General features: G+C 39.4%; 1 protein-coding gene across 1 annotated transcript; it reads right to left on the reverse strand.

Moving 5' to 3' along the window:
* Positions 1-23,247: 23,247 nt before the first annotated feature.
* LOC133100851 (PRELI domain containing protein 3B) lies at positions 23,248-24,047 on the reverse strand. Its single transcript, XM_061205344.1, has one exon. It carries the CDS (start codon positions 24,013-24,015, stop codon positions 23,431-23,433), a length of 585 nt encoding a protein of 194 aa, XP_061061327.1. The 5' UTR covers positions 24,016-24,047; the 3' UTR covers positions 23,248-23,430.
* Positions 24,048-24,611: the final 564 nt, after the last annotated feature.

The following is a 24,611-nucleotide window of genomic DNA, read 5'->3' on the forward strand; positions in this document are numbered from 1 at the left end:
TCTCCTGGTCCCATAGCCTGTTCTGCAAGTCATCTTAAGAGAGGCAGTTTGGGGAGGGATGCTTAATAGACTTGGATTTGCACCTGTTTCTGGCATTGACTAGTTTGTATGACCACTGATGAATTATGTAATCTCACCAAGTCTGAGTTTCCTTTTCTTTAATGGACATAATGATAGTTCCTTCCACATAGGGTGGCTGGAATGTTTAAATTCTTTAAACTCAAAAGTGTGGTTCTAGAACCATTGTCTTAGGCATCACGCAGCCGCTTGTTAGAAATGCAGAATCTCAGGCTCCACCCCAGATTTACCGGATCAGGAGCTGCATTTTAACCAAATTCCCAGATAACGCGCAGGCACGTTAAAATTTGAGAAGAATTAGATTAAATAAAATAATGCTTGTAGAAGAGTTTATCCTAATACCTGATGATGAACGTTATAACTACTAATCTCTTTCTCCCACATACACTATCAGCTCCACATCAGGACTCTGTCCTATTCATCTTTACGTCTCCAGCACCCAAGGCAGTGCCTGGCAAATTTATGTATTGATTGAAAGTCTGTTAGGTGAATAGATGAATGAGAAGCAGAGTGGGAGAAAAGACCATGCTTTCTTCCTCAATATGGCTAGAGATGGTTTTCCTGCCCAGAGTCCTGTTATCTGACTCACAGCTACTTCCCCTCAGTCTGTAAAGAAAGACCTTCTCCACTGGGGACTTTCTTCTTTTTGGTTCTGAGGGCATGCACATTTAATTAAGAAACTTTCATTGAGTGCCTTCTTTGTGTAAGTCTTGTGCTGTGTTGAAGAAAACAAAGATGAGTCAGACGTCCCTACCCTCTGCCACTGTATGTGTATTTGTGTATTCTATCACAAATCTCTTGCAATACACTCATTTCAACCTTATCTTGGCTTGAAAGATAAGGAGAGAACCGAAACATATGGGGTTTGTTGGCACACTGGGGCTGAGTTATGAATACTGTCACAGACACAGGAACCAAAAGATTCAGACAAGGAAAACAAGCTTTAATAAAAGGTTCCAGAATTTAGACACCTTTTTCTCCCCACTGCCACCATCAATGAACCCCTATTCCTCCAAAATGAGCTTTCCTGCTGCAAATACCCTTCAGGTTCTGGGAAATATATCCTCAAAGTCACATTCCTTTTTTGTCAGTTTGGATGATCCAACACATTTGCTTCTTTTGTATTTGCTGCTTGCAGATAATTCTTTCTTAGAATAGGTAAGCCATCTGTTGACAAGCTATCAACAGAGTTAGCCCTTTGTGCAAACTATTCATCTCCTTTGTTACAGTACCCACTGGAGTGGGAGAAAACAGGCTTTCTTGCCCTCCCTCTCATTCCCTGTTTGAAGTCTTGCATCACTGGAAACCATCCAATTTTTTTTCTTCTGTAAGAAAGAACGTTCTCTCTTGACTAATCTATTTGAAGTCATGTTTTCTCCTCAGCTATAGAGTTGCATCAAAATGTTACTGTTTATTAAGTATGATTGATTCCCTTTCTGGGGGCATTTTAGATCTCACTGGGAGATTAGGGAGGGGCTGGGTCAACTCTTGGAGAGAAACACGGAAACAGATACCTGGATGCCCTGGTAAAGGGCCACGATAGTTCAGGGCACTGGTGATTCAGGGCTCCAGCGAGATTCACTTTGTGGTTCTGTAACACCTTTCATCTAGGAGGCTGAGGGCTTTCCACATATGAGGTCAATTGCTAAGGGCAAGTATTATGAGTATTATTCTTTGTACTTGGAGATAGCACAGAGGATGGTGTTACTGGCCAGGCGCACACAGTGGCTTAGAGCTCCCTGGAGGCCCTGTAACCTTGCCTCTGAGTCTGCCTCCTGCATGGTGGAGAGGTGTGGATTTGGGAATCGGTTCCAGCTTACGACTGGAATCTACACCTGGATGTCCCATAAGCTCCCAGTTCAACAGGTGTGCCGAGTGCTCTGTTCCTTCTCCAGATTCACTGTCTTGGCTGCTAGTATCACTATACATCCAATTGCTGAAGTCACCTGGATTTTTAGCATCTAGCACAGTATCCAGCATATTTGGGGTCTATTCACAATATCTTCCCTCTCCTCCCATTTATACCTTCCTACAAAAATTTCTTGATGCTCATCTTTAACAAGATTCTATAAGCATAGTAGCTTAGATAACTCAACCCCATTGATAAACGTGCAGTTACGCCTTACCAACATCATAAGTGCCACAAATGAACAACATAATTTTGAGATCTATACAAATATGGACACAATATGAAATATTAAATTTTTACTGTATAGGGTAAAACAAACCTCCAAATGAAATAGTAAAATGCTATCCCTATAGACAGACACTATAATTTTTGTGACCTTTCTGTACTGTTGCTCAAATCTAAAGAATTTATGAGGTCAAATCAGCACTCAAGACTGGCATTGCCCAATAGAATTTTCTGTGATGAAGAAGATGTCCTACAAATCCACATCATCCAAGCCACACGTGGCTACTGAGCATTTGAGACTTGGCTAGTAAGGAATTGATTTTATTTATTTTAATCAATTTAAATTTAAATGACTACATGTGGCTAGTGGCTACCATAATTAGCAGTGCAGCTCTAGAAAACCAAGCAACTCTAGATAACATAGGTGAATACTAACAACCAACTCTGAGAAAGTCATGGAAATTTTTTCCCCTCACTTTGCCTGTAAGAATCCCCATGACCCAAAACTATCACATTTTGTAGACTGTGAGGCACCATTAATTTCAAAATGCATTATTATTTTATGTACTATGAAGAAAAAAATGCTGTCAGTTATCATTGTAAGATCCATTGATTGTCAGATGCATTCTAATTTCAGAGATTTTTAAATCCTGGGAAAAATTAATCGTAGAACCAATGAAAAATGGTACCTTAGTTATTCTGATAGTTTCTGAGAAATCTCTTGGATGATTTTCAAATGTCAAAAATTTTTTTTCTATTAACTTCGAGTATAATTTAGATCACTATTATAGAGAGAAAGGACTGGGCAGTATCATTTCTAGCTCAGTTTAATTTTTAAGGTCAAAATATCTGGCAGTAGGAGTTGAAATAATAACCAAAAACATTAACAGATTGTTCCTAAAATGTTCATTCATTCATTTCAAGAAATGACATATGTGTATTAATATTATGGGTGGGGCTTGTGTTGGCACATTATTTTTTCACTTATTTCTCCCCAACACTTTTTCATTTACTTTCTCTGTTTCCTTTGTTCAGTATACTGTACACCTTGTCTAAGTGCTAGAGTGTGTGGTATGGTTAATATAGATTTCAACTAACCTCAGAACTATGTGATTATATATTATTTTCCTTGTGACATTATGGTATCATCTTTAAAGTTTCCTAAGTCTTCATCTTTTAGCTCAAGGCAGTTTGAGGGGAATTCTTACATTTATCTAACCTTGCTCTCTAACCTCTGTCAAGACCCTCTGTGGTTCCACCTTCCATTTTGGAGACATCTTAAAACCAAGGCACAAATCTGGCTTCCATCACTAGAACCATCTCTAACTTTGAAGTGATTTAAACCCAAATGGCATGTCCTTTAATATTTAGAGCATTAAGCCCTAATCCATCCTGTTTAATGCTTTCACTGTATTTCTTAAGATGCAAAGAAAATGCCCCATCCTTCACCCAGCTGCAACAAATTAATATGTAATTTCAATCAAATAAAATCATTTTCTCCTGAAATTCACTCCATATTCTCCAATGCCTTGGACTTTTAATAAAATTGTTAAAATGTGTGTGAGGTTTAAAAAAATAGCTGGGCTTTTGAATTCAAGCTGACCCATGACATCTTTTGGTGGCATTTTAAAACTCCTGGTCAACCCAAGTATTCTTTCATCTAACAGAAAATTAAACTTTAAAGCAGCATAGTGTTTGGGAATGATTACTTAAATCCAAGAATAAGGTGCAAGTGATAGAAAGGGGCCACCGATCAGGCCAAATGGGAAACACTCTAAATATTAGTCATAGTGCTTTTAAAAACACAATTTGAAGAAGGGAAACAAGACAAAACAAACCAACAGAGAGAGTTTGGAATCCTTTATTATAAAGGCAAAGAGCCAGTTCTTCACCCACTCCGACAGGAGCGGTGACCCTGAAAAAAGCCCAGAAGCCTACAGTATGTCTACACACACACATACACACACACACACACACACACACACGTTAAGTGCTGTTAATAGCATCAGTTGTCATCATTACCCCACACCTGACAAGGAGTCTTGACATCCTCAGTGGTGCTGGTCCCTGCAAACGACCTTAGCAATCCACAGGCAGCCTATTTTACTCCCTCCGAGAGAGTGGTTGCCTGGCATATGCTAAGTAACCCCCTGTTTTGTTCTATAATTAACAGAACCATAGTAAATATCACTTGCAAGTACCTCAGGAAGAAAGACAATTTTGAAGCAATTTCTCCCCCCCGTACCTTAGCGTTTTCTTGTAGGAAAGCAGTGCTGTGTTATATCTTGCCTTTTCTTTCTAATGTAGTAAGTGCTAATTACACCCCTTGGGTACACGTTGGCTGCTGTGTTAAACACATCTAGAGTTGTTTTCTTATTACCATGAAAAAAATATTTGACATGAAAGACGACCTGGGAAGGTTCTGAGGGGCATTGGAATAAACCTCCATAATTTATAGGCCAAGCAACTCAAGGAGGTTGAAAGATGGGATTGTGCTCAGAAAGAGATGCAGTGAAGTCCCTACTGTGTGAGCTTGTTTAAATGAGGAGATGAAATCAATACGATGTAAAGAAAAATGCCCCTGGAAGTAAGTGTGTGTGTGTGTGTAAGGGAGATGGGGCCCCCGTGCCTTCCCGATCCACACTTCTCCAGCTCCTATGACAATTAATGCACATTCCTCTGTGTTGCTACTTCTGAAGTGGGTTACGTTTTCAGTCCACTCACTCAGGTGTATAGAAATAAACCTCTCATCATTTTTCTATAACCTGACTAAAGTTTAATCTCAATAACTCAGCCCCTTTCCCTGGGTGGTCTTTGGGGTGTTGCTGTGCTGGCCGCTGAAGGTTACTTGGTCTTTGTCAGCCGTGCCCTCGGGCATCCAGGCTGGTGTCCTTGTTCCCTTCTAGCTCGTGGTGGTCATGCAGATCACTGCTGCAGCTCCCGGGCTATGTCTGCACTGCTCTCGTGCACCTGAGAGATATTCTCAGACTGTCTTGGGTGCTCCCACTTAGCTACCCCTGCAGACCTTTCCTTTGCTGCCCATCAGGCTGGCCTAGGAAAATTCTGGGTTACACCTGGGAAAGGAATGCATGGATTCTCAGAGCCTGTCTGGAGCTGGTAGCATTGCCATGTGCCTCAACTCTACTCCTAAACCGCAAAATCTGGGCTCAGGAAAGTGGCACGAGATGGAACATGGATGGGCCCAGGATTCAGGGCCTCTTTCTTAGGAATAGAATTGTTTTAACTTCCCTACAGCCCCCATCTCTGTTGCTCCCTCCAAAACCCCCTCCCCACCCCAGCCTTACTTTGAGATCATTATGCATTCTAAATCTTTTGTCTTGTGCCCTGAGTTTACTCAGGGCATAGGTTTATACAGTTTAAAAAACAAGGCATCTGAAACTCAAAAGCTTTGGCTTTTGGCTGAATCTTCTCATCGCTGAAGGAATAAATGCTGCTCACCCAATGTGCGAAAAAGAGTGAGGGGTACTAGGAAACGAAGGGGGTTGGTAATAGAATCAGTAAAAATCCCCAAATGTTGTCCCATCACATTTTTAAAAATCATATCCCTTCCTACCTACACAGAGTTGAATTCATTGAAGGCAAAACCCAGCATATGTAGCCCGGACATATGTTCATCTGTGGAGAGGAAACATTTTGACTCAGTAGTTCTGGGCAGACTCAGCTGTTTGCCCCTCCACTCACAGACGGCAACTTCCCTTTTCTAAGAACATAATTACCAAGCCCTCTTTGTTCAAATCTCTGCTTGCATTATATTTTCCATGGAGTCTTTCTGGACTGAACTCACCCGGTGTCACCCCAGGAAACTCACCTGTCCCTCATACTGCTTGCCTTCCGCCCCTGGGGACAAGTGTAGTGCTGTATCTGTGTCCCTTTGTTCTCATGTGAGCAAAAGCTTCTCTTTGGGGACCTGGGATACTAACACTGACATGTGCATTGTACTTTACAGTTTATAAGCCTCTTGTGCCTGGACAGCAATCTCATAGGACAATGGCCCTGTGAAGCAAGGATCATTATTTTAAATGTGATGCAGTGGAGGCTTTGGGGGGCTTTTGGGTCCTTGTACTCTAGGAGGCAGGGGCTGGACCCAGACCTTAGCGCTCAGGCCTCCTGACATGCAGTCCCCCTCCTTCACCTCCTATCAACCAAGGCGGATGTGAACTCCAATGAGATCATTCATTCATTTGACAAACATCTACTGAGTGTTTTGCGTCAGTCCTGTATGAAGCATGGGGTAATAAATGGTGATCAAAACAATTCCAGACTTTGCCCTCATGGAGCTTATAATTAGAAAAAAAAAAAATCACACAGACATATTGTTTTAAAATGTATAAGGGCCTAGGTGGAAAATCATAGAGAAATGTGGGAACCTATAACAAGTGGGCCTGATCTAGTTGGGGATGTTGGGGAAAGGTGAGAAGAATTCCCTGAGAAAGGGATGTTTAAGATGAGATCAGTGGGCACTAGCTAAGTGGAGAGAGGATGCAGCTAGGATTCCAGCGTTTATGAAGATCCCGAGGCAGGAGGGAACCTGGTGCTTAAAGGATGTGGTCAGGTTGGAGTGGAAGGCCGGGTGAGATGGAGCTCTCTCTGGGACCCTGTAGGATATATGGATTTTATTCTGGGTGCCATGGGAAGCCAAAGACGGGTTTTAAACAGAGAGGAGTGTCTCGTGGCTACCCTGTGGAGAACGGGCTGAGACAGGGCACCGGTGGGTGTGAGCAATCATTTAGCAGGCCGTTGCAGGAGTCCAGGCGACTCAAAAGGTAAAAAAGGCTTGAAAGCTGTAAAGAGCTGCTTTTATCATTATGTATGTATTTATCTGTCAGGGTCTTGGGCAGGAAAGAGATTGCACAATCAAATGGGGTAATTTGACCAGTGTTTCATAAAGGGACTACTTCTGAAGGCGCGGCAGGAGCTAGGGAAATGAATACGGCGCTTGTACTGCGGAGGCTGGTCCGACCACTAGGACTGAAGGGGCAGGCCAGAAAACGGTTATAGAAACTCAGAGGCACCGTCGGACAGGAGCTGTGGCCTTCAGCCGAGGGGTTCAGCCAACGCCCACCGCTCTGAGGCAATAAACATCCCAACCTGGGACTTCCCTGGCGGTCCAGTGCTTAGCACTCCGCGTTTTCACTGCCAATGACTTGGGTTCGATCCCTGGTCGGGGAAGTAAGAACCCATGAGCCCTGCGGCGCGGCCAAAAAACAAGCAAACAAATAAACATCCCAACCTTACTGTCCGCTCGCCCTCTAGCATCTGGCAGTGTTCTCCACCTGGCTTTACCCAACCAGCCGCCGGGAAAGGAGGAGGCCGTCGATGCCGTCCACCAGGGCAGGCTCCCGGGTCATAGAGCCAGGTGGAGGAGGGTGGAGAGTGGATCTCAGGGGCAGACAAGTCTTGCAACACCATATGGATCACACATTTTTTCCTCTCATCTCACACTCCTTCCCCCGCCACCACCAATGAAATGATAAATTCTTTGTAGGTGGAGGTTATTTTCTCTTTCTTAATGCATTACTATGTCTGGTGATAGTACTCACCTTTGGAACAATAGGAAATTTTTCCTTTGATTTTTCTTCTTTTCAAGTATAATCATATTTAGTTTAATAGAATCCTGTGAAAATCTGTTTTTCACAAAACCACCAAGCCCCTGGCAAGGGTACAAAGAACTTCTTAATGAGGTGGGAGTTTGGTTCCTCTACTCCTCGGATTTCCATTGGAGGCTGTCCCACTAGAGCAGCCCTCTGTGCCCCTTGCTCACCTCTCCTTGTGTAGGATGGGCACCCAACCTGATGCTGGACCACAGCCTTAGATCCATGACTCACAAGTGGATAGAGCTAATTTATTAAAAGGCCGAGAGCATGAGAGATTTGGTTTCTTCCTCTTCTTTGTCCTGGACCAGGCCAAGGCTGCAACCCTGAGTAAGTACATCTGCCCTATAGTCCCAAGCCTTGCCTCCGGCTTGGGTCCTAACATCCAGGTGGGTGAAAGGGGACCCAGAGCTAAGAGCTTAAGTTAGCCTATTTGATTACATTTCTTAGTTCTGTCCTCTGATGCAGTCCTTGTGGTAGTAGAGCTGACATTTCTATCTTGACCGATTCCTGAGTCTATCTTCTAAGTTAGTTCTAAACCTGAATGGGGAAGGGGGATATTTTTAATAGGACCCCGTATAACCTCAGTGCTGGGCCCTGCTAGCCAGGAAGAGGAAGTAGCACTGTGGCAGGTCCAGATCTCTTGCAGATGACACGGAGAGAGCTCAGGGGCTGGCTGAGACCTCAGGCTCTTGGAGATTGGAGGCATTACTTGGAGATCTTCAATATGTAATATCTGGGCTGTAAAACGTCAGTCCCTATGGCTTGGAGAAGTGTTGGGAGTTTGGGCTTATAAGTCAGACAGACCAGTGCTTGAATTTTGGCTTTCACGCCCTATAGCTGTGGGTCTTTGGCAAATTTCCTTAAGCTCTTTGGACCTTATCTCACCTGTAAAATGGGAATAATTACTACTATCTATGTTAGAGAGCTGTGTTAGGATTAAGGATGACAATGTCTGTGAAGTTCCTGGAACATAATAATAGCTCAATAAATTTTAGCTCTTAATTTTTATTATTGTCAGAATTTAAGTAATTTTCCTAAAACAGGCATGAGTACCCCTCAAAATGCTAAAGGGCCCAGTATTTTCTCTCACTTCGCCTAAAGTTCAGGGTAGTAAGATGTTCTCTGACACAGTGAAAGAATGTTCCGGAATACATACCTAAGGCTTCTAGTACTTTTACCTCTGGTAATGAGATCTCTGACCACAAGGTCAAATAATTGAAATAGATATCCTTTGTTACTAGAGGAGTTACTGGAATCCAAATACTCTCAATTGTGCTACTCAACTTTTGATATATGCAAATAATAGCTTCTATGATTTCCACATGTATATGTCTCAACTGGCACTTTGAACAAACCTTCTACACTTTGTCTAATTTAGCTGCTCTCTCAATTATGTGTCTTGTTATGCCTAGATTTACACCTAGGCGTAAATAATTGAAAGTTGATTTTACTGCGGGGTTTGATCTACATATTTGGAAACTTAACCTTTTTGTAAAATTTTACTTTTACACAGTTACTTTTACTAACATTTGGTAAAAGTTACCAAACTGTTTGTGAAATGATTAGAAAGCAGCTCTGTAGAACCAAGGATGAAAGTGAGAGCAAAATCATTTATTTAGTTGTTTATTCAGTTATAAGCAAGATTTCCTTCTATTCAATAGAAAATTGATTGCAATTTATAATCTGTGTGCTGATGGAGGAAAGGTTAATGGAAATTTTAATGAAAACTAAATGGTAAATAACAGTTTTGGGTGTGTGAGGAGTTAATGCTCCCCAGATTGTACTTACTGAGCTTCTGAAATTTCAAAACCAGAGGATGGTTAGAAAAAAACTGTAAAACATAATTATGCCAAATGAAGGGCATTCACTATTTGATTCCAGCCCAGTGGATTTTTCTTAAAACAACAAGAAAGACCTTACAGAACACAAAGTCAGAAACAAGACATATAGGAGAATAAATGAATGAGTTATGTTAGGTGGGAAACATAATTGGCAACTGAACCATCCTTTTTATTGGTCCTTTAAAGGCCTGGTCTTTGCCCCCTAGAAATATGGATACTTTTGTCGTTTGAAAAGTTTCCTTTTCTTTTATCAATCTCCAGGCTCATAGAGCCTAGACAAGTGATTTACACAGAGTAGCCATCAAGTAAATATTTGTTAATTTGGTAGATCCAAGCATGTTCTTGGGGAGGCTCATATTTCGCTACTAGAGAAATAAGAATGGTGTTTGAAGGTAGGTCAGACTTGACCTGCTCATGTGCTCTTAGCTAGAGTTTCACTTTTTATATATTTAGTCAATTAACACAGTGATTCAATATATGTATTTGGATGTCTCGCTTGTTCCCAGTTCTTTTGGAACCACACAAAATTCCAAAGAAGCTTCAGAGTGATACTGGAGAATTTGCTTCACTGGCTACCTTTGGGGTCAATCAGTACCTAAAGAAGATGACTAGGAAGTCATTAAAAGTGTTACCTAAAATATGCTTAGTTAAATTTTACCAATTATCTATGGAAGGCTTTTCTTTTTTTTATTTGGTGGACCCCTAGTCAGTCTTCAAGATTCAGTGGAAATATCTCCTTTCTGAAGTTCTACCAAAGTCTCCCCAAAGCAAAGTTTTATACATATATACATATATATATATATGGTGCCATTGTTATCTGCTTAGACATCGTCATGCTGTTTTGAAATTATTTGTCATCTAACTCAAGCTCCTTGATATTCACCTTGATATTAGCAATTGCTGGTCCTTGGTTTCATGCGTGGTAGCCAATCAGGAATCCATCAGTCCCTGGCAGGTGCTCTGTAAGGATTAGCCAAATAAGTGAATGACAGTATAGACACAAACTCAATTCTTCTTAAAGATGCAGTGTACTTATACAATGCTCTACTGTGTGCATCTGAGAAATACTTTACTGGAATGAATGGCTGCCTCCTGAGTTCTGTTTGGAAAACCATATCTAAGTGACTTTTCCAGTTTTACAGGCTCAGGTATGTTAATAAGCACGAATTTCCTTAAGCTGTGGAGGGACCTGGACTGTCAAGAGATGTGGAGCCTAGTAAACTGCCCCCTCCCCCCAAACTGGGCATCTGAATTTAGGAAGCAAAAAATGGAGCCATACCATTTATGCACCTCTCAGTCCTGGAACTCCAGCCACCTCTTTTCGGGTAGTTTAAGATTCTAACTAGAAAATACATTTGCTCACTTCTTGCTCTGTATACACATCTCCATTAAAAGCACTTACCCTGCAGTTAGTTATTTGCCTCTGGGTCTTTAGGCCAGACAAGACTGTGAACTACTTGTGGGTGAGGCCCTTGCCTAATTTATTTTTATTTTTCTATAGTCTGATGCAAAGTTTGATAGATAGTATATAATCAAGAAACAGTTTTTTAAAAAAAATTAATTTTGTAAGTGAAATAGGGAGCATTTTCTTTTTTTTTTTTTTAATTTCATTTATTTATTTTATTTATGGCTGTGTTGGGTCTTCGTTTCTGTGCGAGGGCTTTCTCTAGTTGTGGCAAGCAGGGGCCACTCTTCATCGCGGTGCGCGGGTCTCTCACTATCGCGGCCTCTCTTGTTGCGGAGCACAGGCTCCAGACGCGCAGGCTCAGTAGTTGTGGCTCACGGGCCTAGTTGCTCCGCGGCATGTGGAATCTTCCCAGACCAGGGCTCAGACCCGTGTCCCCTGCATTGGCAGGCAGACTCTCAACCACTGCGCCACCAGGGAAGCCCCGAGAAACAGTTTTTGATGGAAATGAATAAGGGAAAAGAGATTGAGAATAACTCCCTTTCTTTGTCCTCTAACCTCAGTTGTGTTTTCTATACTCACCTAGAATTTGCAATTCTGGATCTGAGTCTCTCATCCAGAGTCAGTCACTTTTAAAGGCAAACATTTAAAGTCCCACAAAAAACCATTCAGTCTTTTGATAAATATTTACTGAGTGCTTAGTACGTGCCAGTTGCTTTGAATACAAATATGGATGAGACATGGCGCTGACCTCAATGAGCTCACCGTATCATTAAGGAGCATATAATAGCAGTTATTAGTTAATGGTCATCCGAGCTAATGGTTTTACTCAGAATTCAGCTATCACTAAGCTCTTCGGCACTCTGAGAAATTACTGGGATGGAACATATATTTGTGTAAACCATGACTTAAAGGGAATAAAATGCCATAACCTTTTCCCATAATGGAATTGTTTTCCAGAAAAAGTGTCAAGTCTCAGAGTTATGAATATTGAAAGTTTTACCAATACAAACACTTTGGGAAACAAAAGGAAATAGGAAATGTATACTGTTTAGTGTTACCCAGGTTTAAAACGAATTTTTTTTTGACGATCAAATGTCAGGTTGGCAGATCAGTGGCAACAAATAAGGGCTTTTCAAGTACTTTTAAAAAAATCACAACACATATGGAAGAGAGTTTGTATTTTAAAAAAAACTTTCTAAACACAGAGGATCTCTGGGAAGACTGCTGATAACATCATATTGTAGAGTTGATTGTATTCTCAGCAGGGAGACCGTAATTGCCTTAATGATGGAAGAGAGGAGAAGAATGTACCAGCCAGAATGTTGGTACCAGAAGTGAGTGACAATTTTCCCACTTAAAATGTTAGTACACGTCACTTTGAATAGTGGAGTTACATTTTAACAAGCATTGAGTTCTAAAGACAGCACATAAGGTAAACATTTCATCAGTATTATCCTTGGAAATTCCTTAGAGAGACGCCTACTGTTGGAGACCACAATGGCTTCGTAGTGTGTCAGTTTTGCTAAATTGGAACTCCTTTTCCTAGAATTCCCTTCCACGTCTGGTTCTGGATTAGGGTTGGCCATGAGAAAAGTTTGCATGTGATTTGAATGGCAGAAGGGAAATGGCAGCCATGATGCTTGTAAGGGTGAGCTGAGGCCCTGGTTGCTGAAGTAGCTTATGCTTGTTGTGGCTTATCTACTTCTTACCTTGTTGGCAGTGGGGCTGCTGCTGGGCCTGTGGCCCCATCAGCTCCAGCCAGATCTTCTCCTTTAGCTTCTCTAAGTCCTGGACCAAGTGCATGTGTAGCTCCATAGTGAAAGTCACCAGCTACTTCTACAGATGACCAGCCTTAGCAAGTCTGGAGGTGGTAAGAGATAGATACAGGTTCCATTTTGTTCTTTAGGTTCCAGTTCGCCCTTGTGGGTTCCAGTTTGTCCTTGACCTCCCCCACTTCACATCCAGCTTTTCTTCTTACTGCAGTCTTGCTGACCTACAGCAACTTTAAGCCCACTACCCAATGCCTGGGTAACAGCTTTCCATAAACTTTTTACCAACTTCCATAATTGTATAAGGTCTAATCCTTATATTCCTGATTCTGTCTCACTCATAGTGGTTCTGCTTATCTGTGTGAGTCCTATCCAATACAGAGACTAACATACATCTTTTAATTAATCCACTGACAGCATTTCCCTCTTTCTTCCCATCCTATCCTTAACCCCCATCCCATCGGGTACCTGATGAAGTAGTTGGCTTGAGTTTAAGAACCATGTTGTTCAAAACATACATATCTTTAAACCCTAGATTCATATTCAGTGCAGTCAGGTGCACACACAGTGAGAGACACTTACAAGCTAAGGGAAAACCAGATTCATGTTGCCCCTCTCGGTCTCACTACAGAGCATGGTTCATTGAGCAGGAATAGCATGCAAAATCAGCCATACCTATTTAAGTTGTTGTTTCTCTTTTCCTTTATCTATGTGGTTTCCTTTATCTATGTGGTTTCCTTTATCACATGTGGGTGAACTTCAGAAAGTTAAATGCACATATAAGGCAACTCCACTGTAAGCACGCTGGCTTCTGCATCAGACATTTTCTTCATTTTGTTTCTAGTTTTAGTATTGATGACTTTTTTTGCCCTCAGTTATTTCACCCCTGGGCGCCCTTGCTCCGTAGAAAACTGCATTCCACTCTTTTCCTCTCCTTCCCCTCAATCTCCTCAGCTCCCCCCCTTCAGCTTTAATCTTTTTTTTGCTCAACATCTACAATTTGAGATTTGCGTGATTGATACTTCAAAGTTGGAAACTGAGCAAATTATAGCTGTGGATTTTGTTACTGAAGTGAAATGAGCATGCCCAGGCCATTTGAAAATTTCATGGGAAACCCTCACAATCCTAGAAGGATTATAGGAGGATCATGATTTATCCTATTGTTTAGTAAGAAGAGCAAACTTTCTTGGGAAGCAGATGCTTCGAAGCAGATGCTATTTCAGTGTTGTCACTTCAGAGTTGTGTAAATCTTATACTGGGCTGTGAGTTTTAATTAATGAACTGCTTACATTCAGGTTGGATTTCTTGATTTATTGAGATTTTGTTTCACCTACATTTCACTTAACTAAACCCGTAAGCTTCAAGCTTGATTTACTGTCTCGTTTCAACTGAAAACACACTTCCCTTACAATATTTATAACTTTCTTAATAGGATAGTTATTGAAAAACAAGCCTTTGTTCACTATGATGATATTGGAAAATTGTAAAAATTCAAAATAATTTCATCTCCTCACTTCCCTGTCTGAAAGCCCACAGAGATTCCCCATTGCCTAGAAGAGAGCGTCTCAAATTTTTTTCAGCTGATATATGTGCCAGCAATTTCCACTTGGCAGACAAACTCCCACAGAACCTCTCGTCCCAAGGAGGCATACTCTGGGATTATGTTTGTAACCCATATCCCTCTGGCCTCACCAGTGCAAATGAGGTCAGGGTTTAACCTAGTGTCTCCTGATTGATGGTCTCCACCTGCATGAGAGCAGGATGCCCTTCTCAGGTTCCTTCTGATTTCTTCCAGGGAGTCTTTGGGAGTGTTTTACATGGGCTCCCAGCCCTCTGCTTGTCCTCAGCTGTCCCTCAGTTGCAGCCGGTTGATCCCTGTGCTGGATATGCATTGATGCTGCCCCTGCCGTGTTGACTTCAAGGTGAGTTACTCCTTTATTACCGGACTAAGCACAGACACAGACCTTTCCCTTAATTCTCCCCAGCCATACTGAAACCAGGTTTTGATGTTAACCAAAACTTTACTGGAAGCTCAGGAAACAGAGGAAATTACAGAAGAGAAACTTACAACTGGCTATTAAATATGGAGGCTCTTGGAGCCATCCATTGCAGCCCACCATCATTTTGGGGTGTCTTACTTAATGATTCCTTGGCTATAGGGTTTCCTCTCCAACTAGCTGCCAGCCAGCAACCCTGCTGAGGATGCCAGCTGCCCTCACCCCCACGCAAGCAGTCTGGATATTTGGGGCTCTATGTCTGAGAGAGTAAAGCCCAAAGAAGGAGCTTCCCCCTCATCTCCAGCTTAAGGTCTGCGTTCCCAGTTGTTAATCTCAATCCCTGGATCTGCCTCTTCCCAGGGCAACTGTGAGTGGGAAGGTCCTCTGCCGACAGGAGAGACCGCATTTCCTATCCACAGCTGGGTCTTGCCTTCAAGGAAACCATAGCAGAACCCAATTGTTCAGCTTTGTGCAAAGGATAGACAGATGTAGGAGGGTCATTTCCTTATATTTCTCTCTTCTGAATCATAAAGGAAAGGACAGTTTCTTCTTTTCTAATTTCTCAAAATTTGGGTTGAGTAGTTTTAAATAACATCAGGTAAGTTGAATTTTGCCAAATCTAGTCAAGCTTCTCCTTATGCTTTTCCAAGTATGAAGTAAAAATTGTGCCTGCATGTTCTTCCTGTGGTCTCAGTTTCTCGTGTTCTAGTAACAACCCCTCAGTTAGAAGCCCACATGTCACTATGAGACAAGCAGCTTCTTCTTTATTTTATTTTTAAAAAACTTTTGTTGAAATATAGTTGATTTACAATGTTGTGTTAGTTTCAGGTGTGCAGCAAAGTGATTCAGTTATACATATGTATACACATATAAATAACTATCCTGTTTTAGATTCTTTTCCATTATAGGTTATTACAAGATATTGAGTATAATTCCCTGTGTCCTACAGTAGGTCCTTATTGGTTATCTATTTTATATATAGTAGTGTGTATATGTTAATTCCAGACTCCTAATTTATTCCCCCCCTTTCCCCTTTGGTTACCATAAGTTTGTTTTCTGTGTCTGTGAGTCTATTTCTGTTTTGTAAATAAGTTCATTTGTATCAATTTTTTAGATTCCACATATAAGCAATATCATATGATGTTTGTCTCTGTCTGACTTACTTCACTTAGTATGATAATCTCTAGGTCCATTTATGTTGCTGCAAATGGCATTATTTCATCCTTTTTTATGGTTGAGTAATATTCCATTGTGTATATATACCACATCTTCTTTATCCATTCATCTGTCAACGGACATTTAAGTTGCTTCCATGTCTTAGCTATTGTAAACAGTGCAAGCAGCTTCTTCTTTAGATAGCAAGATGCAATCTAGACCCATACTTAGAAGGAAACCCATCTCCAGAGGAAATAATATGCAGAATATAAATCTACTTTAAACATATAAAGTCTTTTACTTTAGACCCACAGCTTCTCAAACTGTGCATGTCATTTTCATAATAAAATAGCTCATTGATGTGTCAGTCAGTACAGACTAGGTTATGCTGCAATAACAGATAATCCTCAAATGTTAAGTGACTTAAAGATTTATTTCTCAGTTATGCTACATATCTGCCTGAGGTTGGCATGGAGACTTTGTTTTTGTAATTACTCAAGACCCTGGAGGGAGTAGTTTTCTTCTCAAACTTTACCAGCCTCTCTATGCCACAGGGCAAGAGGTTCTTGCACTGCTTATTAAGTGCATCCAACTTAGCTACATGTCTCCCACTCAACCACAAGGGAGTTAAGAAGCTCCATCCTACAATGACCCTATGCTTTTCCTGACATTTGAGGCAGTACATTCAGTTGTATATTGAACATCTCACAGTCACATAATAATAGTTCCAAAAAAAACCCAGCTGTTGTACTAAAACAGAGCTTTACATGTGTAACTAATTTTAATCTTAATAATAATTGTATGAGGTAGATACTATTATTATCACCATTTTATAGATGCTGAAACTGAGATCCAGAGAAGATGAATAACTAATCGTAGCCACACAGTTGTTAATGGTAGTGCTGCGATAGATAGTCTGGCTTCACCAGCCATACTCTTAACTGCTGCACTCCACACGTCCGATTCAACTTTCCTAAACTGAGCTTGTCATCTGCCTACCACCTCCCCCTAACACTACATCTGTTCTTTCTGAATTTTCCTAATTTGGGTAAAGGGCACACTACCAGCTACCTTGTTGCAAATGTCACAAATCTGGGACTTGTCCTTGGTTCCTCTCTTTCTGTCAACTTCCACGTCCAGTTCAATCTAGCTCTCAAGGAAGGCTGACCTCTGCCACCCGCTTCTCTCATCCTGGTACTGCAGTCCCCTTGTCAGTGATCTCTGGCATCATGTCCCTCTATAGTCTGCTCTCTGCAGTGCGATCAGAATGAATTTTTAAGAATATATATCTGAAGAATTTGTTGTGTTACTCCCTTGCTAAAAACCCTACAATCATTTCCCATTTCCCAAGATATAAGGTATGACATTTTATTATTGTTGCTTCTGCTGCTGAAACAATGCCTCCCTCCAACACACACACACACACACACACACACACACACTAATTTAGCTAACAACTGCAAATTTCAGCTTAACTATCACTTCTTTACAGAGACCTTCAGATAGGGTTATGTTCCCCTGCCCCCGCCCCCTTTTTTTTAATTGAAGTATAGTTGATTTACAATGTTGTGTTAGTTTCTGGTGTACAGCAAAGTGATTCAGTCATATATATGTATATATATATATATATATATATATATATATATATATATATATATACACACACACATATATATATATGAACATATACGTATATATATGCATATATACCTTTTCTGATTCTTTTCCATTATCATTTATTAAAGTATATTGAATATAGTTCCCTGTGCTATGCAGTAGGTTCTCGTTTATCTATTTTATATATAGTAGTGTGTATATGTTAATGCCAAACTCCTAATTTATCCCTCTCCTTCCCCCTTTGGTAACCATAAGTTTGTTCTCTATGTCTGTGAGTCTATTTCTGTTTTGTAGATAAGTTCATATGTATCAATTTTTTTTAGATTCCACATATAAGTGACATCATATGATATTTGTCTTTCTCTATTTGACTTACTTCACTTAGTATGATAATCTCTAGGTCCATCCATGTTGCTGCAAATGGCATTATTTCATTCTTTTTTTATGGCTGAGTAATATTCCATTGCATATGTGTACCACATCTTTTTCCATTCATCTGTTGATGGACATTTAGGTTGTTTCCATGTCTTGGCTATTGTAAATAGTCCTGCTGTGAACATTGGGGTGCATGTATCTTTTCGAATTAGAGTTTTGTCTGGATATATGCCCAGGAGTGGGATTGCTGGATCATATGGCAACTCTATTTTTAGTTTTTTGAGGAACCTCTATACTGTTTTCTGTAGTGACTGCACCAATTTACATTCATACCAACAGCATAGGAGGGTTCCCTTTTCTCCACACCCTCGCCAACACTTGTTATTTGTAGACTTTTTAATGATGGCCATTCTGACTGGTGTTAGGTGATACCTCATTGTAGTTTTGATTTACATTTCTTTAATAATTAGAGATGTTGAGCATCTTTTCATGTGCCAGTTCGCTATCTGTATGTCTTCTTTGGAGAAATGTCTGTTTAGGTCTTCTGCCCATTTTTTGATTGGGTTGTTTGTTTTTTGTTATTGAGCTGTTTGTATATTTTGGAAATTAATCCCTTGTCGGTTGCATCATTTGTAAATATTTTTTCCCAGTTCATAGGTTGTCTTTTCATTTCGTTTATGGTTTCCTTTGCTGTGCAAAAGCTTATAAGTTTGATTAGGCAAAAATAAAAAATTTGTTTATTTTTGCTTTTATTTCTATTGCCTTGGGAGACAGACCTAGGAAAACATTGCTACGATTTATGCCAGAGAACGTTTTGCCTATGTTCTCTTCTAGGAGTTTTATGGTATCATGTCTTATATTTAAATCTTTAAGCCATTTTGAGTTTATTTTTTTGAATGGTGTGAGGGAGTGTTCTAAATTCATTGATTTACACGCGGCTGTCCAACTTTCCCAACACCGCTTGCTGAAAAGACTTCTTTTCTTCATTGTATATTCTTGCCAGGTTATGTACCCTTTTTAATGCCTCCACAGTGTGATGTACTTCTTTCTAAACAGGTCTCAATCTCACTTATAGTGACTTGTTCAGTGCTTGTTTTCATCATTAGAAAATAAGCTTCATGATGGTTGGAAGAATGTTTGTTTGCTGCTGTATCTGTGGCACCTAAACACAGTGCTGGTACACAGCAAGGCATTCGGTGTGTATTTATTGAATGAATGGATGAATACATATTACTAGCAAGTTACTTGCAATTCACTTCATGGTTGATTCTAACACTGCAGTGGAGAATCTCTGGTTGGGCATTGCTGAACTTCTTTAGCTGGCAAAGTATATAAGGCAGTGGGAGAAGTTTGGACCTGAGTTCAGGTGCCAGGTTACCATTGACATTGGTGACTATTGGGCAAATTATCTAAATGCTCTACTGTTAGTATGCTCATCAGGAAACTGAGAAGAAGAATGACCTCAAAGAACTGGCCTGGAAATTCAGCCATGTAATGTTGGTTCCCTTCCTTAAGCCTAAGGAGTCTCTATTGCCCAGGAGTCTCTCCATAGCAATTCACTCCTTGCACTTTTTCAACTTCATCTTTTGCTAAAGACCTCCAAACAATAGTTTTATCTGTGCCTCTCTCTCTTCCAGAAACATCGTCCCTATTTCTTCTTGCCAATATTTGTCAATTTTCTGAAAATCCATCTCAGAACTCACCTTTTAAATTAAAATTTCCAATATGCTCCTTTCTGCTTTTTCAGCATTCCAATAGAAAGTTCACTTTATTTTGATTTGTGCTTGATCATACCTGGCTTTATGGATATTTCCAGTTGACTACCTGGAAAGATTACAACGCCCTGGAGGTGGCTCCTTTGCTTTGTATGCCGCAAAGTGCTTTGTACAAAGTGGACAAGCGAAGTCTTTATCAGTTGTTGTTGAGTTAATTAATTAATTAGCTCATCCTGTCTTGGAAGTTCTAATCATATTTGTTTCAGGCTACAGTTGTAAGTTTCAGCCAGGACCATTTTAAACAGAAAAGAAGGAGATCATGTTGACAGGTTATGATGCAGCTACTTTTAGTCTTTATCTTCTTTGACATATATACTAACCCTGGGGTGGTTTTTTTTTTTTTCTAAAAAAGCTCAGATTTCTCAAAGAAGTTATTCCAGTGAGATAGAATCAATTTTCCTTAGTCCATCTATTAAAACTGAACATGCCAAAAAAAAAAAACTTTGAAAAATACAAACTAATAGCTGAAAAAAAAAGAAAAAAAAAACCTCAATGGAGAAAAAAAATAAATGAATGGAATAGTACTGTATCTATTAAATAAATTGACTCTATAGCTAAACCCTCCCCCCACCAAAAAACCCTTCTATGTCAGATGGCTTTAAAGCTGAATACTACCTAACATATTTTGCTCAAAAGTCTTCCAGAAAATTGAAGAGGAGCTAATACTTCCCAACTCATTTGTGAAACCAGCATTGTCTTGAGAACACTCCAATATTCCTCATGAACACGGATCCAAAAGACCTTAACAAAGTATTCACAAATTGAGTCCAGCAATATATAAAAAGGCTAATAAAACCTGACCAACTGAGGTTTATCCCAGGAAGGTAAGGTTGGTTCAACATTTGAAAATCAATGTAATTCACGATATGGACAGTCTAAAAAAGAAAAACCTTATTATCATCATAATAGATGCAAATAAGACTTTGACAAAATTCAAGATCCATTCATCAAAAAAAAAAAAAAAAAAAACCTCTTAGCAAACTGGAATGAAGGGAATGCCCCAGCCTGATAGAATTCATCTACCAAAAAAATCTACAAAAAAACTTAATGGTGATTAACTCTTAGATAGTCCCACTAAGATCAGAAACAGGGAAGAATTTCCATTACACTGGAGATTCTAGAAAGTATAATAAGGCAAGAAAAACAAATAAAAGGCATGTATTTTGGAAAGAAAAAATTAAAACTGTTTGTATTCTCAGATGACATGATTGTTTACATAGAAGATCCAAAAGAATCTATGGAAATGCTGCTAGATCTTAAAAGTAAATTTATTGAAGTATCAGGATACAAGAGCAGTACATTAAAAAATCAGTTGTATTCCATATACTAGTAAGGAACAATTGGAAACAGAATTTTTTTTTAAAGTACATCCAACTTACATTTAAAATAAGTACATTTAAAATAACATCCAATATGTAGAATACTTAAAGATAAACCTAGCAAAATATGTGCAAAATTTGTATGCTAAAGACTGAAAAACATTGATGACAAAAATAATAAAAGATCTAAATAAATGAAGTGGTGTCCTTATGGATCAGAAAACTCAGTGTTGTCAAAATGTCAATTTCCCTCAAATTGTTACATCAATTAAGTATAATTCCAATCAAAATCCCAGGAGACTTTTTGTAGAAATTAATAAACTGATTCTAAAAATTATATGGGAGGGCAAAGGATCTATAACTGTCAAAACAATTTTGAAAAAGAAAAAAGTTGGAGGACTAACTATACCTGATTTCAAGACTTACTATAAAGCTACAGTAATCAGGACAGCATGGGATTGGCAAAAGGATAGACACACAGAACAACTGAACAAAGTAGAGAGCACAGAAACAGACACAAATATTAACTGATTTTCAGCAAAGGTGCCAAGGCAATACAATATAGAAAGGATGGCTTTTTCAATGAATGGTGCTGGGGTATCTGGACATCCATTTGTAAAAAGTGTCATACATATGTATAGTGCCTCACACTGTATTCAAATGTTAACTAGAAATGGATCAAATACCTAACTTTAAGCTTAAAACTATAAAATCTCTAGAAGAAAACATAAGAAAAAAACCTTGGTGACATTGAGTTAGGCAAAGATTTCTTAGGACACAAAAAGCATGATCCATAAAATAAACATGTTGATAAATTAGATTTTTTTTTTTTTTTTTTTTTTTTACAAAAAATAATCAAAAACTTTATTGGCTTTAACTTGCTTTTACAAATGTCCTAAGAAGTCGCAAGCTAAACAATATTTTAAGTAGAAAAACAGTAATTTTCAAATAGTTTGGTATACTATTTTTGTGGTTTAGGTACATATATTAATTGGTTTCTTTTATAGGAAACCTGACTAGAAGTTTATCACTTTAAGTACTGTGAAATAAAGGCAAGAGCTCATCACCTTTTAACAAAAATATTCTGTATGCAACAATTCCCAGTATCAAAGATATTATTTAGTGGTTGATAATTAATTGCCTGCTACAAAATACAAAACAAAACAACATTTACTGGATTTTCAGATTGCAGCTGCCCACTGGCATCCAAAGCAAGGATTTCCCATAAATAAAAGCTGCAAAGCAATTCACATACTGGTTAGTTTAGGTCAATGCTTTTTTTTCACCCTATTATTCTTTTTTCTTCTCCACCACCCCCATCCCCCGCAGTGACACGGTATTATTAAAAACATTAAGTCCCTGGGATTTATGCTTCAGATCAAGACATCATTCAGGTAATTTCAAATGATGTACAGCTCTTCACGTAAAAAAGATGTTTTGTGGTCACAATTACTTCAAAAAGTAATTATATTCAAATAACCTGACATATCATGCTTTAGCAATTACAGAACCACGATTCTGACACATGGCAATTTATAAGTTAGGCAAATGTGAAATGCTAAAAGATGTGAACAGCTGTTCTTCTGTTTAAGTTTAGAGTGCTGCAAAATTCTGGTAATGATTTTACTTTTTCAGTTAACATAACCAGCCCACGACACAGCATACTAAGTCATAAAGTACAGATCCAAGGAAGGTAATACCTTTACTAAGTTACAAAACTTTGGCAAATCAATACAGTACTCTTTAACACAATAAAGTATATTTTTGTTGGAGTCGTTTATTACTTTCGTGATAATTTTTACTCCAAAAATGTTGAGTACCAAATTAAAACATTGTGATTTTTAATGGTGGTTTATAGCAGAGCAAATTATTTTATACAATTAACGTCTTTTTAAAACTATACAGTTTCTCCTTTAAAAGTGAGTTCCCTCATGCAAGTTCTCCAAGTTTATTGCAAGGCAGTGGTGGGTATGTAAGAGGTGGCTCTGCTTGGTTCTGGGGTTGGTCCAAAGACAGGTAGAGTTCCAATGCGTGAAAAGCTTTAAAATTCTACCTTAAGGAGGTTTAATCAGCCAATACCAGTTTTCAAGTACTTTTCAAAAATTGTTAAATTTTTACATAAATACTGGAATCCTCAAAATCAGACAGTCATTTCAGACAACACTAATTTCAGCCAATCCCTTTTATTTAGAAACCCTGCACCTCTTTGTTTTGATCAAGTCACATAGTCCTTCAGCTTATTAAAAAAACAATTCTACCGAAAATATAGATGTATTTTTTAAATAACAAATAAATATACTGCCAGCTCGTAGAGACCTGGGGAACTGGGTGTTATCAACTTTCATGATCATTTCTCCACAAATGCTGCTGCTGCCATTGGTGTCCTGATGCTCCCTCTTGCCGAAGCCGTCAATTCCTCAATTTCAGCATTTAATTTATGTATTACCCACTCCACTGCTTCTCGGCCTTTATTGGCATTTGACGATATCGTGCTTGCCATCAGTCCTTCGAGGTAACTGCCGAGACTGACCCCTTTCACGGTAATTATGGCTTCTTGAGTCAAAACAGTTTTTTCTGGGTCTTGAGGATGTGGTTTGTATATAAGTCTCTCATCTACTGAAACCATATTTGTAAATGAAATATTAGTAGATTTAAGTTCCATCGTTTTCTCTACGGGATCCACTACAGAATGTTCTTGCACATACGTTTTGGTTCTTGCTGCACCAATAAGAGATTTCACAATGGAAGGCAGTCCCCACTCTGTGCTGAGAAGTCTATGGCTGTGCAACTTTCCAGAGAGATCTACGTGTCTGTCCAATACATCAACTCCAACCACACTCGGGTTCATAGGGTTTGGGTATTTCTGCATTGCAGCTGTTGTAACAGTTTCCCATGGGTGGTCAAAGACGTGCTCCGAAGTCCAGATCTTCATGATGCCGGCGGCCCGCGCGGTGTCCGGGCGGTGCTCGATAAATTAGATTTTATCAAAATTTAAAACTTCTGCTTTTTAAACGACATCCTGAAGAGAATAAAAAGACAAACCACAGACAGAGAGAAGAATATTTGCAAAGCACCCATCTGATAGAGGACTGGTAACCAGAATACACAGAACTCTCAAAACTCAAGAAAACCAACAAACCATTAATGTGGGCAAAATATTTGAGGAGATACTTCATCAAAGAATAGGTGCACATGGCAAATAAGCACATGAAAAAATGCTCAGTGTCATTAATTGGCAGTATCATTAGTTAGTAGAGAAATGTAAATTAGAAGCACAATGTGATACCACTACACACCTGTTATAATGGCTCAAATAACAACAAACTGACAATACAAAATGCTGGTGAGGGTGCTGAGTAACTGGAGCTCTCATACATTTACTGGTGGAAATGCAAAATGGTATGGTCACTGAGGGAAAGAGTTTGACAATTTCTTATAGGTCCACACAAAAACCTGTGCATGTTTATAGCAGCTTTATTCATAATTACCCAAAACTAGAAACAACCAAACAGCCAACTACTGGATGCA

The sequence above is a fragment of the Eubalaena glacialis genome, chromosome 11, assembly GCF_028564815.1.
Source record: "Eubalaena glacialis isolate mEubGla1 chromosome 11, mEubGla1.1.hap2.+ XY, whole genome shotgun sequence".
NCBI lineage: Eukaryota > Metazoa > Chordata > Mammalia > Artiodactyla > Balaenidae > Eubalaena > Eubalaena glacialis.

Coding starts and splice junctions, on each gene's coding strand:
- LOC133100851 (XM_061205344.1), bottom strand. CDS start 24,015: ATGAAGATCTGGACTTCGGAGCACGTCTTTGACCACCCATGGGAAACT.